Genomic DNA, 17,722 nt, shown 5'->3' with positions numbered 1-17,722 from the left:
GCACTTGCATAACCTGGCAGTGAACAAAAGCACGGTGAGTCGTTGGGCGAGGCGTCTGTCATCACTGGAACAAGCTCGCGCAAACCTCTCCGGCCTTCCGCACTCCCTCAGGAAATAGAGGAAACGACTTCAACGTGTCCCTCACCAGAAAAACGCAAACGAACTTTTCCTTTCCATGACAACGCAAGGCCTCAAACAAATCTGAGCACCATAGAGCAACTTACAAAACTTCACTGGACTCCAGAATGAGATTTTCACTCTGCAGCGGAGTGTGCGCTGATATGAAACTTCCTGGCAGATTAAAACTGCGTGCCCGACCGAGACTCGAACTCGGGACCTTTGCCTTTCGCGGGCAAGTGCTCTACCATCTGAGCTACCGAAACACGACTCACGACCGGTCTTCTGCCAGTATCTCGTCTCCTACCTTCCAAACTTTACAGAAGCTCTCCTGCGAACCTTGCAGAACTAGCACTCCTGAAAAAAAGGATACTGCGGAGACATGGCTTAGCCACAGCCTGGGGGATGTTTCCAGAATGAGACTTTCACTCTGCAGCGGAGTGTGCACTGATATGAAACTTCCTGGCAGTTTAAAACTGTGTGCCCGACCGAGACTCGAACTCGGGACCTTTGCCTTTCTCGGGCAAGTGCTCTACCACTTGCCCGCGAAAGGCAAAGGTCCTGAGTTCGAGTCTCGGTCGGGCACACAGTTTCAATCTGCCAGGAAGTTTCACTGGACTGTTCTTCTCCATCCTCCCCACATTCCGGTTCTCGCAGCTTCCGACTTCCATCTGTTTGGCCTAATGAAGGATCCACTCCGCAGGAACCAGTACGTAGATGATGGGGAGGTTATTGATGAAGAAGACGTTGGCTCCGACGTCGATCAGTAGAGTGGTACCATCCCGCCATACAGGCCCTCCCAGTAAGGTGGCGTAAGGCTGTCGCATTGAACGAAGAATATGTTGAAAAATAGGAAAAATGGAAAATTTGTGGTAAGTTCCTATGAGACCAAACTGCTGAGGTCATCGGTATCTAGACTTACACACTACTTAATCTACTTAAACTTACACTGAGGACAACACACACACCCATGCCCGAGGGAGGACTCGAACCACCGACGGGGTGAGCCGCATGAACCGTGACAAGACGCCCGCAGACCACGCGGCCACCCCGCGCGGCGAAAAATAGCGTTCTTTAGCCAAAAGAGTGGAGAATAATGTGGTTTATTGGAACCTTGAATAAAATAAACCCGCTTTCAGAAAAAAGTGATATTTTACTTCTTGATGCCCTCGTACATTCATCATTGTAAAACAACTATTTATTATTAACATTTCCTCACAAAAAGCATTCATACAGCTACAGATTGAGAAAACTGCCAAAGTAAGCTGACACAATAAACCCATTTTGGTCTGAAAAATAAGTAACTTAAAAAATGTTAGAAACTGTGAGATAAACAGAACTTTTCAATTGCACTTCAAGCTTTTCTCGTGGAGGAATGTAGTGTCGTCGAATGAAATGTCTACTCAGCCAACTTGTTACCACCTCATTAGTTATCTGTTCTACCCATCTAATCTTCAGCATTTTTCCATAGCACCATATTTCAAAAGCTTGTATTCTGTTCTTGTGTGAAATGTTTAGCGTCCGTGTTCCACTTCTTTATGAGCTTTCACTCCACACAAATACCTTCGGACAAGACTTTCTAATATTTTAATTTATGCCCCGTGTTATATAGAAATGTTTTTCTTGGTATTGCCAGTCTACATTCTACATTCCCTTTACGCCGACCGTCCTCAGTTATTTCGCTGGGCAAATATCAGTTTCTGTCTATTACTTTCAGTGTTACGTTTCCAAATCTAATTCTCTCAGTATTGTCTTATTTAATTTGTTTTCTGCTTGATGATGTTCACCTTATACCCTCTTTTTATGACATTATCCATTCCGTTCAACTGATCATCGTAGACCTTTGTTGTCTCTGGCAGAATCTCAATCTAATCGACGAACTTAAAAGTTCTTATTTCTTCTCTGTGAACTTTAGTTCGTTTTCCAAATTTCTCCTCACTTGCCTTTACTGTGTGCTCAATGTACTAACTAAATAACATAGAGATAAGCAAAGACCAAATCTCAGTCTCTTCTGAACTGTTGCTTTCCTTTCGTATGCCTAGCTCTTATAACTGCAGTCTGGTTTCTGTACAAGTTATAGCAAGTTATCGATAACCTTTCGCTCCCTGTACCTGACGCCTTCAGAATTTCAAAGAGTGTTATCCAGTCGACATTATTGACTGGAGGGACACAGTAGGAGATACAACAGAGAAGAAAAAGAGGTTTTTCTCTCGCTAACGAAATTAAATCATATTAGACACTATATTATCAATGTATAAACTGTTATGTGACCGGAGGCAACGGTATGCTCCATTGGTACAGTCGATAAATCGATAATAATGGGAATACAAGTAGAACAAATTTCAGTAACCACATCAAGAAATAACAGTAGACGAGTTATCACTTTTGCTCACAACAGTTTTCGTTTCAGCACATAGATATACATTTATTTTCTACAGAGATCAGTATTAAGGTTGATTTGATTCCCCACCCTCACTCTCTCTCTCTCCCTCCCTCCCTCCCTCTCTCTCTCTCTCTCTCTCTCTCTCTCTCTCTCTCTCTCTCTATCTATCTATCTATCTATCTATCTATCTCTGCCAGTGCCAGTCTTTTCAGATATGAACATGTTCTACACCCAACAGACAGCGACAGTTCGTTCATGTAATTTTGTCTATATCTGCTCTTTTAGGAGCCAAGTTCACTTATCACGGATGGTTTAATAAGTTTACCACTATCCTTCCCTTCTTTTAATGTCAGTTTGTCGCGCACTTGTTTCCTGACACACGTTTCTAGTACCTCTTTATTAAGTAATTTATCTTATCACCTAATTTATAAGATTTTTCTATAGTTCAAATTTCAAATGCTTAAAATTACATTTTTTCTACTTTTATCTTGCCCCACTTTTCTCTTTCGCCCATTTCTGTTTACCATAAGGAAGTTATAGGAACTTCCTATTGAAATATTTTCCTACCATCATTAATTACCTTCTGATGGCACAATGTTTCTGATATCTTGTATAATCGCCTTTTCTACACAGAAGAATATTTTCGCTTGTTCTTCTTAAGCGTCTTCCATAGTTCTGCCTTGTACCAAGTCAGTACTCCGCGGTCTCGAACTCTTCATCACTTTTCTGTTTTCTTTGTTCATTCTGATTTCCTGTGCTGAGTGTTTTGTCCAGTATATTCAAAAGATATTCGAGATCCAGCTTGCAGTCGCACGGAAGTCTTCGAAACCTTTTTACCTCTGTGTTGTTTTATCCATTTTCGATCTTGTAAACTCCGCGGACGTTAATAAAAGTTGATGAATAACGAAATCTGCCGCAAATACTTATGAAATATTTTATTTCAATGCCATAACCGATTTCGGGCTGCCAATGTCATCTTTCAGTTGGCTAACATTTCCAATTACACTATTGTTTTGGTCAGCGGGATATCGTCTGCTCCTGCACTGAACAACAATATTTAAGTATTTAGAGCCACTCGGTATGTTCTGTCATTAATAAGAACACGCTAATGTGTCTGAATTAATTAAAATATAAGGTAAACTAGTTGTATACAAAAATTTGCTCTTGTTTACAACACAAAGGGTATCCATTAAGCAAAGATATGAAGATATCACTCAGTTCTTATTGGACAAAGATGTAAACTAAGCAGAAAATATGTGTGAGAAGTACAACGTGTAAATAACAGGAAAAAAGGTTGTACTCTAAGGATGAACTTAGTATCAAAGGACTACAGTACTACCTGATTTCAGGAGCTTCTTTCTTAACAACTCACAGCACAAATATTTCGTTTAAATTTCCACTGCCAACTGTTGAAAACAACCAACTTGCTGATAACAATTTATTTAAAATATCCGATCCCTTCCTGTAAACAACTTGTACTATTGTCCTCTACTAGTAAGTTCACCCATAGATTTCAGGCATTTTTCTGTTGTTGACATGTTGCATGTCTCACACGTATTCTTTGTGTATTTTATATTTTTGCTCAGTAAGAAACGAATGGTATAAAGATATCCATTATATCCATTAAACAAAGATACATTTATATCTTTGTTTGATGTGTACTCTTTGCATTGTAAACAAAAACACCAGATGCAACACAAGTGTGAAGCTCAACTGAAACTAAGAAAATTATGAAGTTTTGCACAGTGCTTTATTAACAATATGTGTGCTGCTTGCAATACAACAGCTTGTACGTTTTCCTGGAAAACCTTAAGGACCATAACAAAACAAATCTCCGTCCACTGGAACATGCATAAGAGTATAAAACTGGCTCACCTTTTATATAAATACATGCGGGCACAGTAGCACGTTTTTATTGCTGAAACATAATATAAAGTGGCTCTAAATATTCAAATATTTTTATGTAGTGAAGGAGCAGACAATGTGCTGCGGACCAAAACATCGATGAAAGTGGAAATGAAGATTGACTTGGGCATAGTAGCCCGAAACCCATTACGGCATTAAAATAAAACATTTTAAAAGTATTAACTTCATCCTGACACACTTGTGTCTCACTGCACATTTTCCCATAAAGCAATACGATTACCGTCTCTGTTGGCATTGGAAATTACCGTATCTGATGTTAATCTTAACAGGCTTGCTTCTCCACGAATATACAATATAATGGTGGACTGTTAGTTACGGGATAGAATTATCTACTAAAATAAATGCTTAGAGCAACGAGAACGCTTTCTATCGCCAGTGTCTTCTGTATATATATTCACAGAAAGTGATTAAACTTATGTAGCTGGAGCTCAGAATATGAGTATTGTTTACGCGTTTCCCGTTTACGACGGTAGGCGACTTAATGTGTCGTAGACCTCCCGGTCCTTTATTTCTCACAATTAACGCCACGAAAGATAAACGCAATTTATCACCTCCAGCTACTAGTGAAACAGCACCCAAGCCCACATAACTGAAACAGGCAATATGTCGGTGACTTTAAGGTTCCATTTGCAGTCAGTTTGCTTTCAATTGCTTCAGACTGATGGACAAATTTCGCATTTTTAAACTGCTTGTGAAGTAATATTTACCGTGGAAAGAGTGCTACACGCTTGAAACATAAGGCCATGCGCTTTCATTTTCCGTTCGTAGACTATCCAAAACACTTTGTGTATCAGACGATAAGCAAGGATAATCTTTGAATTCCGTCAGCATATCAGGCTTATTCGAAAAGTAATGACTGTTCAGACATAAAAAAATATATTCATTACAAAAGCTTTTATTAACTGTTTCAGTTTCCGACAAACCTACTTCCCTTTCCCACGTAGTCACCTTTCACTTCCAAACAATTTTCGTAAAATACACTAGTGTCTTCAGTCCTCTGTATAGACATTCTCCTCTTGGGAACTGAAACAGTAGCCTTGAGTTCCTCGTCATCTGCAGATCTTTGTTCACAAACCATTGTTTCAAGCTCGAGAAGAGATAACAGACGCCGGGTGTGATGTCTCTTCTGTGGGCGGGAAGTAGAAAAGTATGAAACTGAAATGCTGAAACTTATTCTTTATACGGGCAGCTGTGTGTGGACTGTGGATGCGTGTTTTCATTGTGGGGGACTATCCTGAACAATCTCCTGCTCAATCAGTTCTGGACGCTACGTCCTAGTGTGGTGAGAGTATCGTAGCACACATCAACTGTAATTTTTGACCCATGTCACACGAAAGCAACAAATGAACATCTTTTTCGTCCCAGAAAACCGCAGCCAATACTTTTCGACTCAAGCAGGGAAACTGAATTTTTCTTTTTTGGCAAAGTTGAATACCGTCACTGCATTGATTGTTGTTCTAATTACACAGTGGTGTAACAAGTTGGGTAAGGAATTCATCGATAGCGGTCTAAATACGATTTCGCACTTGACACTGATTCCAATTTGTGTGGATCGGTAGGATTGTCGGAAACCATCTTGGATCCAGTTTTTCCTTGACAATTGTGGAAACGATGAAACGTCCAATATAATTAAATTCATAAGTGAGAGCATCAGTCGTCAACCATTGATAAGCATCCAGTTTCTGGGTCACTTATAGCACGGGTTATCGGCATCGATAGTGGGCCTCTGAGTCCGCCACTCTGATTTTCACTGCGCAGATTTGTAGGGCCTTTTACAACCTCGACACCACTTGCTAACATTTCCCTGACTCATTATTGCAGGCTGAAAAAGTAAACCCAACTCTCGAAGAATATGAGCTGCTACATTTCCTTTTCAACACACATATCCAATTACGTCAACATCAAACACTTCACAACTGGTGGAAGCAAGATTTTTGAAATCATTTCAGTTTGCATTCACCCAGTCAAAGACTACTAAATGGACATAGTGAGTTCTGTCGCTTTATAGACAATTAATAGATGGCACTTCATTCGTTCAGTTTTGGTTTAAGCTGCCAACATTTAAATGTATCCATAAGGAACTTACTTTTCGAATAAGTCTAGTAGTAAATAGGGAGAAAAACGTTATACTGCATTGTTATTGTTGTGGTCTTCAGTCCAGAGACTGGTTTGATGCAGCTCTTCATGCTACTTTATCCTGTGCAAGCTTCTTCATCACCCAGTATCTACTGCATCCTGCATCCTTCTGAATCTGTTTAGTGTATTCATCTCTTGGTCTCCCTCTATGATTTTTACCCTCTGCGCTGCACTCCAATACCAAACTGGTGATCCCTTGATGCCTCAGAATATGACCTAATAATCGATCCCTCCTTCTAGTCAAGTTGTGCCACAAATTTCACTTCTCCACAATTTTATTCGGTACTTCCTCATTAGTTATGTGATCTACCCATCTAATCTTCAGCATCTTTCTGCAGTATGCATTATAATATATGCTAATATACTAATCTTGGTAGTCCATGATATGGTTCTAATCTTGAGAAGAATTCTTGGACCAGTACACAGAAAGGTGTAGATCCGGCAACGTTAATTATTACATCAGCACGGTAGCACAAAGTTGTGCGCACCTGGACGCAGTTGTTTGGTGACCCTCCCTCACTTGGTATGAGTATGTGTCACTTACTGAACACTGCATATGTAAAACGAACTCTGATCCTTTCGACGCGCTCAGACCAACACTAACGAGAAAATAATCCCAGCACCAAGAAATAATTAACGTAGACTAATGAAATTTCTGTAATACATTCGTCTCGGTACTATACACAAGCTTTTACGGTTTAAATATCACAGATTAATGTAAGCGAGGGATAAACGATTGCAAATGTGATATGCTTGTACATTAATAACCGATGCAACCGCGAGAAAGTTGGATGAAAGCATGTAAACGTGCATGCATTGTGTTGTACAGGTGCTGGATATCAGTCTGTGGGATTGAGTTCCCTGACGATTGCACTTGATCGGTCAATTGAGAGACGGTTAATGCTGGTTGTGGATGACGCTGGAGTTGTCGTCCGATGATGTCCCATGCGTGCTCAATTGGAGACAGATCTGGTAATCGAGCAGGCAACATATTGAAACTCTATAGAGCATGTGGGGCTACAACAGCGGTATGTGGGCGAGTGTTACCCTGTTGGTAAAACACCCCCTGGAATGCTGTTCATGAATGGCTGCACAACAGGTCGAATCACCAGACTGATGTACACATTTGCAGGCAGGGTGCCTCGGATTACCACATAAGTGCTCCTGCTGTCATACCAAATCGCACGCCATACCATAACTCCAAGTGTAGGTACACTGTGCCTAGGCCGCAGACAGGTCGGTTGCAGGCACTCACCTGCCCTCCTTCCTAACCTACACACAGCCATCACCGACGCCGAGGCTTTCATCAGAAATCGAAACAGACCTCCACTCTGCCCTCCACTGAGCTCTCGCTTGACACCATTTATGTTGCAAATGGCGGTGATTTGGGGTCAGTGGTATGCACGATACAGGGCGTATGGCTCAGAGCTGCCCTTGAAGTAACCGATTTGTAACAATTCATTGTGTCACTATAGTGCCACCTGCTGCTCAGATTGCTGCTGCCGATGCATTACGATGCACAAAAGCCATTCGACGAACATGGTGGTCTTCCCCTCGCTAGTACCACGTGACCGTCCGGAGCCTGTCTTCTTGTGACCGTACCTTCTAGTGACCACTGATGCCAGCAATCATTTATAGTGGCTAAATTCCTGCCAAATCTTTCTGCAATATCACTGAAGAAATATCCATTTTCTCGTAGCCGCATTACACGACCTCATTCAAACTCAGTGAGCTGTTGATAACGACGTCTTCGTCGTAAAGGCATTCAAGACTGACATCAACTCTCGGAAGTTATTTTGTTGATGTTTTTGGTCAAAACGTTGCCTTGTGAAAGGGACATAGTCATAGCTCTCCAATGCCATCTCTCAGCCTAACAATGTAATTTATACGTTTTCTAGTTATTTTTCAACATAGTGCCCCTAATGGATTTCGTTCCAAGCTCTTTCATGGAGCAGAGAACATCCGAAAGGTACGATTCTAGAAGATCTGCAATATATCCAACTACAGCTGCTATAACTTCACCACTGAGCTCAAACCAGTTTACTGCCAGATGTTTTGATGTGATAATAAGCTCATCCGATAGAATATTAGCCACCCATTTTGTTAACACATGCTTCAACTTGTTAGATTTTATGTTATGAAATTGCTAAGCTGTTCTCCCACAATTGTTTAAATGTGACTTCTATCATGCCACAATAACGACTTCTGAAATTGCAGTACTTGAGCGATGCCCAAATCGTTACACAAATGTGCGATCGACATGCGTACATATATGGAACCGTCTTGCTCCCCTTTCGTATAATACTGTGAGTATTTACCGAAAGCTGACGAGACAAAATATTTTCGTAATAAGTAGAAGGACATTTCGACAAAGTTTCCCTTTATTTCGAGCAGTGTACATCATTAATTTACCGTTAGAAAATAGAGTACCTTCAGTTTGCAACCATTGCCAATCCCTTCAGTCGGTCACACAAATTTATACCATTACATCCTAATTTCAATGTTAAACTACATCCTTATCGTACTCTTTCGATATGCAGACTGTGTATAAAAGGGCAGCTTTTCTAATCCCTTGTAATTTATTTTTACCCAGGTCCTCCCCAAGCAGTACTTACTGAAACAAAAACTTTATGCAGTACTGTAAAATTTGTTTATATTTTGCATTATAATGTTTGGGAAAGCAATAGTCAGGGGCAATTGGTGAAAAACGATATCTGTATTACGTTTTATAAGCGTTAATGTTACCTCCCAGCTTGTGTGTGTGTGCGCCAGAAGGTGACTAGCACTTGAAAATCATAGCTGTAATAATAATTTGTTCGTTTTAAGGAAGATTGCCAGTTTATTAACGTAGAATTGCACAACTGTTCGTAGTTTTAGCCTTATCACCACATTTTTTTGCACTTACGAATAAATAAAAGTCAGTACTTCAAATTTTCCAAAACATTTTAGTTAAATTATCTTAGTATTTTACGCACATTAGTAACTTCAGTCAATAAACAATAAGCCAGAAATGTTACATTATTATTGCTCCCCAATTGCCTGCTAACCATCAATGCTTCTGTTACTGTATTTAAAGAAAATTAAGTGAGTAATATTCCACAGTTCTAAATATGCCACTGTTTTCATTTTTTGCAGAGCTGAAGAACACGATAGAATCTCAGGTGAATGAAATCAAGTCCCAAATTGAAAGTAAATGCGTCTTGCAGTGAGAAATCACTGGCATATAAAATTACATCAACTTTAGTGGTTCTAAAAAAAGGTCATCAACAAGAGGCGACCAGATTAACAACATTAGCTTATGTGGTTCCAAAAATTGCTAAGAGCAGGAAGGACACAATATATGCAAGATGAAACCTGTTCTTGATAAACTCAATAACTTGGTTTTTTAAACAAAAATAAACCACACGTAAGTTGATATAACAAGAGACTGCGATATTTGTAGTGACCAATCTACAATAATAAATATTGTTAAGGATATTCAAGTAAGGGCAACATACCATGAATTAATAAATAATGATGCTTGCCATGCTGTTAGAGTTTTGTAGAGTTAATAATATTACTGAACACCTAGAATGTAAGTCAAAGTTTAAATCAGAAATTTTTATTATGAACGAGTCAAAGATGAAATAATTTTTTTAATATGTCAGAATGGGTAAATGAATAGATGAGGTGGAGGAGAATAGAGAGTAATGGTAGAAAATATGACCATTGATATAAAATTCGCAAGTCCTTTACCAATCTCATGCACGTGAAAAATAATTGCTGCTCACTGAATCGTTAATAACTGTAGCTGCCTAGAAAATTTGTGTTTAATCTGTTCTTTTCAAATATTATGATCCACATAAAGTTAATGATTTAAATATCTAAGAAGACAGGACAACAAACAAGAGAATAAGGAGTCATCTCAAGAAAGACTGAGGAGCACTGCAGTAAGTTATTACTTATCTTCTGACACCATGGAGAATTATCTTCAAAAGATATAAAACTAAAAGATTTGTGTTCAAAATGTAGTGCTATGAACTGTACATTTGTATCTAAAATCCTGAATGTAAGTGTGAATGGAGGGAAGTTTTTCTGTGTACTAAATTTTGTACCTTATTATTTGTTTGAATATAAGCGCATGGGAATTTTATACTATATAGATTTTGAAGAAAGTAACTGGCAAAATGACAAAACCATAGATTAAATATACATTAAAGTGTTCTGAAATAATTTACATATATGTTTTCTAGATTTTCTAGAAAATAAATATATTTTGAATCTTGTAACTGTGCAAAAATGTTCAAAAGTTATTAAACTGTTGTATATAATCGTGATATTCCAGTTAATTTCATGTTGTTGTTGCTACTGTTTTATTTGGAAACTGTAGTAAAATTTTTCTATGTAGAAACAACTGTAAACTGAAGTGATAATATGTTCCTCCCTGAGAAAGATATGTTTGTATGCATCAGTCAGTCTGCTCAAAAGCAGTACATCTGGCCCATGGCTGTTTGGTACTCATCCAAATTCCGTTAGTTTTGTTCCTAACAAGCACATTCCTTACAAAAGAAAGGTTCCTTGTGCTCAGTCAGTGTAAAGTATCATTTGTTTCAACATTGTTTCGAAAAAAGTGAGAAACAGAAATATGATTGCATTTCTATAACTCAGAAATTTTATATAGTGTATTTTCTCTTTGTAAAGAAATGTCTCACATACTGTATATGTATTTCTTAAAAATTGGTTGCTGCCAGATTTACTTAATATGTTTACAATTCTCTCTCAATTTCTGCTAAACCTTCTTTTAATAATAATGTGACTTTTTTTCCTATGAGGATAAATGATATGCCTCTCTTCAGAATTTTTTATTCCAGTGCTCATAATAAAAAAGTTACTGGAATCAATTCTTCTGATAGGGTTCTGTCTGTATGAAATATTCACAAACACACTGTCTGTGGAATGTGTAGTTGTTGTGATCCTTCTATTGATGTGCTCTCTCCTTTCTCTTCTTCCTCATCCATTGTTATCTCTTGCCACCCATCCTAGTAAGCTTCTATAACTGCAATATTTTAGAACTGTATGATCAATATGAAGGCTTATATAGTAGTGCATCTGTAAGACACAATTTCATTAGGTATATTTATTATTGGACTTTGCTCTATTGCATATTGCTTGTCTCTTGTTGACCAACTTTACGCAAAAATGTACTTAATGTTGATAAACTAACTGTAGCCAAGGGAATTCATAGTAAAGCTATATATTTAAGCTGTACAAGTAATATGAGATTTTTTAAATGTTTTACAAAGGATATGTTCAGTTTTAGCCGATAAATTACAAATGGAAATGTTTGTTTTTATTTCAAGTCTGTTATCTTCTTGCTCATAGTTGTAACAGTTCGTTCTAATCCAAAAGGTCATTCAGCCAGTGGAATATATGCAAAAAAAGACAAACATTTTCAGCAGTATATTTTTATAACTAGACAGTCTATGTAGTTGACTCCTGAATTGTGCATTTCATATTGAAGTTAGCTTTATGTTAATATAATATGTACTCAGTGATAAGGCAGAAAAAATTATAGAATGAAGATATCAGTCCCAGTTTTCATCTGTAGAGTTCCCTTAATGTTATTCTACATAATAAAGCAAGTCAGAAACATACCTAAAACATTCATTTTAAACTGTGGTTTCTCTAAGTAAATATCTGATAAAATAAATGAACTAAAATGTAAAAGATAAACTTTTAATAAACTTACATCATATGACCCTTAAAATTTTTCCTGTGCTGTTATTTACTGTATTGTAGATTTGTAATTCAATAAGGACCTGGAAACTGAAACATCACAATGTGAGCAACGTATTATTTGAACTTTGATACACAGTTTCTTCGTGACCCAAAGACCAGCACTTTTGAAGTTGAAATAGCAGTCAAGTTCTTCATTAGTGACATGTATGAAAAATGTATATCACCCCTTATAAAGGTGGTCAGTATTACATTTTATTCCAGGAGTACTATTGTAGATGAATGTATATTGTCCATTTAAAGATGTTTGATAATATAATTTCCTGAGTTGATACAGGGCTGTAAAATCTGTGATTTAATAACTTCTAATGTCAGCCACAGGACATTTTTATCCAGCAGGTTTCTTAATGCATTTGACTGAGCTCAAAATATGTTCTAGAACCAATGTACCAAATTTTCTCAGACATTCATTGATAGTCATAGTTGTGGCATATGTATGCTTTTGGTGTAGAGGTAAAAGATATTCTAATTAATTTATCAAGTGAAGATGCTGCTATAATAAAACAATAGTGACTGTCACAATGATATGTCAGTTAGTGTGTATATTTGAGCTTACTTGTTTGTGCAGATTTTAGTGAGCAGGGAATAAAGCCCTAAGAATGTGTGGTCCATTGAAATATTCTGTAGATGTTGTCACCTAAGTAGACATTAGCATGGAATTTGGGTGAAATCGATTAACCATGGACAGTGACCAAACAAATGAAATAGACATAATAAGACATTATATGACGAAAACAATATCCAGCCATTCGATTCAAACACTAATATTGAAGCAAAGGTAATTCTTCTGTAGCTGAAGAGTTTTTAGGGCCCATTTTCTTTCATTGATGCTCTTGTACGATATTGACTTGCATTGCATCAATTGTACACTTACTGCAATAAACGATTTCCATTTTTGTCATAAGTTAGTATTTGGTAAGCCTAGTACCATTCCCTTTCTTAACCACCAAAAGCTGTAAAAAATCAAAAAACAGATTATTCAACAACAGCTGAGGTAAACATATAATAAGTTTCAAATATAAATTACTGTTATTTAGTTGATCTCACCTCAGTTTTGTGCTTCTTTATCAAGAGGTTTGTACTATCATATCAAAAACTGTATTTCACTGAAGGTGTGATTCAGCTATTTTATCATGTAGCAACTGACATCAGAAACAACACATTAAATTTTCATTTATAGCAGCCTGCATATTTTATCTATCCATTCAATAAAGAACTATGACAGCTACCACAAACCATTTACTTCGTTTTCAGTCTCATAATGGCTTGTTATGAACACGAAAAAAGGGAGGACAGGTACATGAAACCATGTTTTACTTAAATTTCTTGTTATTTCTGTTTCTACCAAAAGCATTCAGAAACTTGTTAGTTACACCTTTTGACTGTAATATGAAGACCTGTAGCTTAAATTGATTATATTTCTGATTTTATGGGTAACCTTTTCTCTCAAAATACATAAAAATGCTTTCATCACTATTATTTGACAATCAAAATAAAACATAGACATCTTCAGTACTATGTTAAATGTTGCACTGGTTGTGGTATAATAGAAACATTAAATATTATGACTGTGCATTTATATGGTAGTTAAATTTCAGTAAAACATGTACAAAATACCACGACTACAAATGTCATCATGAAAGAACTTTCCCCAAAAAAGCCTTAACACAGTTAATTGTTGTAGTTTAATATTACAAATATGTGTCATTAAATTCTTAGACTGAATTCAACATAGATGTAAGGAAAAGAAATAATATACAATCCACAACAATGTGGTACAATTGTGATAGAAATAATTGTTATTTATTGTTTTGTAAGTATCCCTCCAAGAATTACTATTGTGCACTTCTTGACGATGTTTATGTGTATGATGCCTTTGTTAAAAGTTATTGATGCACACTCTGTATATTGTGTAGAGAAAACTGAGACCTAGTCACATATTTAGAGGAAAAGTTGTTACACTTGTATTTCCAGTGTTCAGTTTTACTGCAAATATTAAAACAAAAAAGTGTGAACCACCCTTTTATAGGATTAAAGCACTATTCGTAATACACAACATTATTTATAACTGTTAACTGTAAATGTTTATTTATTCTTTGCCAATCTTTCTGTACATGTAGTTTTCTTTAGTTTTTTTTCCTACTTACAATCAAACAGTTTCCTTTTTTAGCTACAATTGCTTCTTGCTTCCTTCCAGATTTAGTCAAGTTAAGTGCTAATTTTATATAACCAAACTTTCGAGTTTGTTATTAATGAAGATGTAGTTACCAAACTATTGAGTTCTCCTGAACCTTGATTCTGAAATAATTTGAGACAAATTTTTGATGTTTTCTCAACAAGGGCAGTTTAAGAGTAAATGATGGTTCAATGATTTCTGAAGTCAAATTTCCAATGCTTGAATGCTGTCCCCTGTATATTTACTTCTAACACAAATTGTTTTATTTGTGTATCTCTAGTATTATTGTGATAATCTTGAGGAATAATTGTAAGATTTAATTTTATTATTTGCCAAATCAATTTTTTCAACCATCCACCAATTTTCCTGAAACCATGAGACTACCTAAAAACAACGACACGTACATTACAAATTTATAATAATGTTAATGTGTTTGTGATCAAACATGAAAGCTTGCCTAGATTGCCGAGGAAGTTGTTAGTTAAACAAGTTATACATAAACATTATACCATAAAGCTCTGAAAAATGTTATACATTTTCTGCCAGCCCTGATAAAATACCTACAATAAAGGACTTTTCAAAGTATTTCAGTAAAAGTATATCTGTTAAAAATCTGTTTACTTGTGTAATATTTATTAATGGGGAAAACTTATCTCAAGTAAGTTACTCATATTAAGTCATATATCACCTTTTATTTCATGTTAACTACTGAGTTAAAGTATTTGGACAATTCAGTGCACATCAATTTTTATTTTTTGGATGTGATGTAACATTGTGCTGAATCATATGGTAATGTTCACAACCATGAAATTGAATAAAATAGTTACCCTAGACCCAATATTATTTCTTAATAGACAGCATTATGAACCATGAGCCCTTTCTGTGTTGTTCTCATTGTCTTATGAATTACTTTTAATACTTTTTGCATCAGAGGTAGCTAAAATTCTGAGTTTCTCAATATTGCAGTAATGAGTCAAATTTATAGTTACTTCTCTGAGTAGAATGAAGTTTTAAAAAATTCAGTGAAAGTTTGTTTTGTGAGACTAAATTTGACAGTAACATAAAATAAAACTTGGTGAGTAATTTTGCTTCAATTTCACTACAAAATCACAACGTCATACCACATTAATACTGCTGTGCTAAATTTCACCTCCAAGAGCCATGAAGGAAATAAGATACTCTCTTGTTCATAATATATTATAGCAAAGAACATAGACAAAAGAATAAGTATAACATTGGTACCATTCATTTACATATTAAGGACTCTACAGCTCTGGACATTAATTTAGGCAATTAAGACCTTGTCATAATTCGATTTTAAGGAAAAGGTAGAACTGAGCACACTCATTTATGTGAATGTACAACAATGAGAAGAAGTTCTGGGCAAAAGTAGTGTGAAAATTTTCTTATATAATCAACATTTCAGTTATAATGCAGTCTTCATGAAAGAAGCACACTTTTGAATGTACATAAATCATTATTTGTTTACAAAACAGTAGTCGCTGTTTGACTGGTCATGATAATTATTAAGTATTGGGTTGGACACCACCATATACCCATTCAGACTAAACATTTCCCTGATATTACCTACATATGTCACATTATGGCTCCGGACCTGAAAGGCAAAAAATAACTGCAAACATATCCAAGTGTCAAAAAAATCACTGCATAAAAATAAAGGCCACAAAAGAAGTAAAAGAAACATGACAAGTGATAGTAGCGTGAAGTACTTCTTAAGCTGATAACCACTGACAAAAATTTGTTGCATACTGATACTTCAGTGTTTGTGAAAGAGTACTCCTATAAATGCACAGTCTGATGCTCCTAGTAAGAACTATCAAGGCAAACCAATTCAAATGAAAAAAAAGATGTGGGTGGTGTCGATTATACAGCTTATCCAGTAGCCTGTGTTGATTGGTAACACTACATGATGAAGTATACAACAAACGTGTATCACTTTCTACATATTAATATGCACACATAGCATATGGCACAAACAAAATTACATATTATTTGCCATAAACGTTTTGAACAGTCTCCCATTTGAGAGGATATATGTGACTAAAAGTTTTTGTGTCATATGTGTAATACCAGATACGCTAAAATATGTTGTCATTTTGATGTCTTTTGATTAGTGATGTTCTGAAGACGTGCAGTAGGCTACTACCTTCGATAGAGATGTATATCCAAGTGAATACACCTTTGCGGGAATGGTACCAGTCTTCACCAGAAGAGGTAGGCGAAAAAGTACATGTGGAAAGTGAGAGAAAGAATAATATCACTACCTACGTTACATGAAAAAAAAAACGAACAAAAGATGTCGTATTGCACAACACTAATGTACAGCTGTAATAGGAGGCTACGGATAATAATGGTACAAATGATCATCAATGAAAGGTAAATCAAATCTTGTAAAATAACATCAGAATTCGTGTATAATCTAGCTTGGTTTCTTCAGAACACAGCAAAATAAAAATCGTTGTTGCTGAATATCAGTGCAAAAAAAATATTCATAAACTGTCACTGAATTCTAGAGCCGTAACGATACATGCAATGTGACTGCTGCAGTAAGTTGTTACCCTGTTATCCACAGTGTAATAGAAATTCTCTCTCCCCACATACATCATATGGAATGGCTCTTTTTTACAGAATTGTCGGCCTGTCTAAACCATCGGTCCTACAAATATGAAAGTTGGTGTAAATACGTATCACAGACTCTCATTGAGAGGTGATTTTATAAAACTCATAAGGGGCCTAAGTGGATATTAATATAATAACAAAAAACTTTTAAGAGCAAATGCATTATATAAAGTGAGCCTCCTGTGAGAAAGAATTATGCAAACTTACACCGTTTAGCAGTTGAAATGAATGTTAAAAATTCCCTTTTGCGCTCGCTTCTCAGATAACTAATAGATAATGTGGACTCCATTGCTGTCCCTTAGTGGAGAATAATGTAAACAGCTAGTAACGGAACAAGAGTAACCAATATCTAAAAGAGTAAAGAACATTGTTTACAAACAATTATTGTTAAAATCTAACATTCAATTTTATATTTACATGTTGAACTCAGGTACTAAAGGAGAGTGTTTTGTGTTTCTGTTTCCGTCCGATTCAACACAAGCTATTCGATCTTCTTCTTCACAGTCAGAAGACTAACCATCAGATGCAGTGGGTAAGTAGATGGGAGATGTGGAGCGCTTAGTAGATGA

The 17,722-nt window shown here is 36.3% G+C and overlaps 1 protein-coding gene across 4 annotated transcripts in view; it reads left to right on the top strand.

The window, feature by feature from the left end:
- LOC126175808 (complexin) overlaps window positions 1-15,346 on the top strand; it is a 747,913-nt gene extending 732,567 nt beyond the window's left edge. For all 4 annotated transcript variants that reach the window (XM_049922797.1, XM_049922796.1, XM_049922795.1 and 1 more), the window contains exon 4: window positions 9,698-15,346. In XM_049922797.1, coding sequence (XP_049778754.1) covers window positions 9,698-9,771 — 74 coding nt within the window. In that variant the 3' untranslated portion in view covers window positions 9,772-15,346. The remainder of the gene's footprint in view (window positions 1-9,697) is intronic.
- Window positions 15,347-17,722: the final 2,376 nt, after the last annotated feature.

The sequence above is a fragment of the Schistocerca cancellata genome, chromosome 3 (genome assembly GCF_023864275.1).
Source record: "Schistocerca cancellata isolate TAMUIC-IGC-003103 chromosome 3, iqSchCanc2.1, whole genome shotgun sequence".
Classification (NCBI taxonomy): Eukaryota; Metazoa; Arthropoda; class Insecta; order Orthoptera; family Acrididae; genus Schistocerca; species Schistocerca cancellata.
This window is presented reverse-complemented; position numbering and strand designations above follow the sequence as displayed.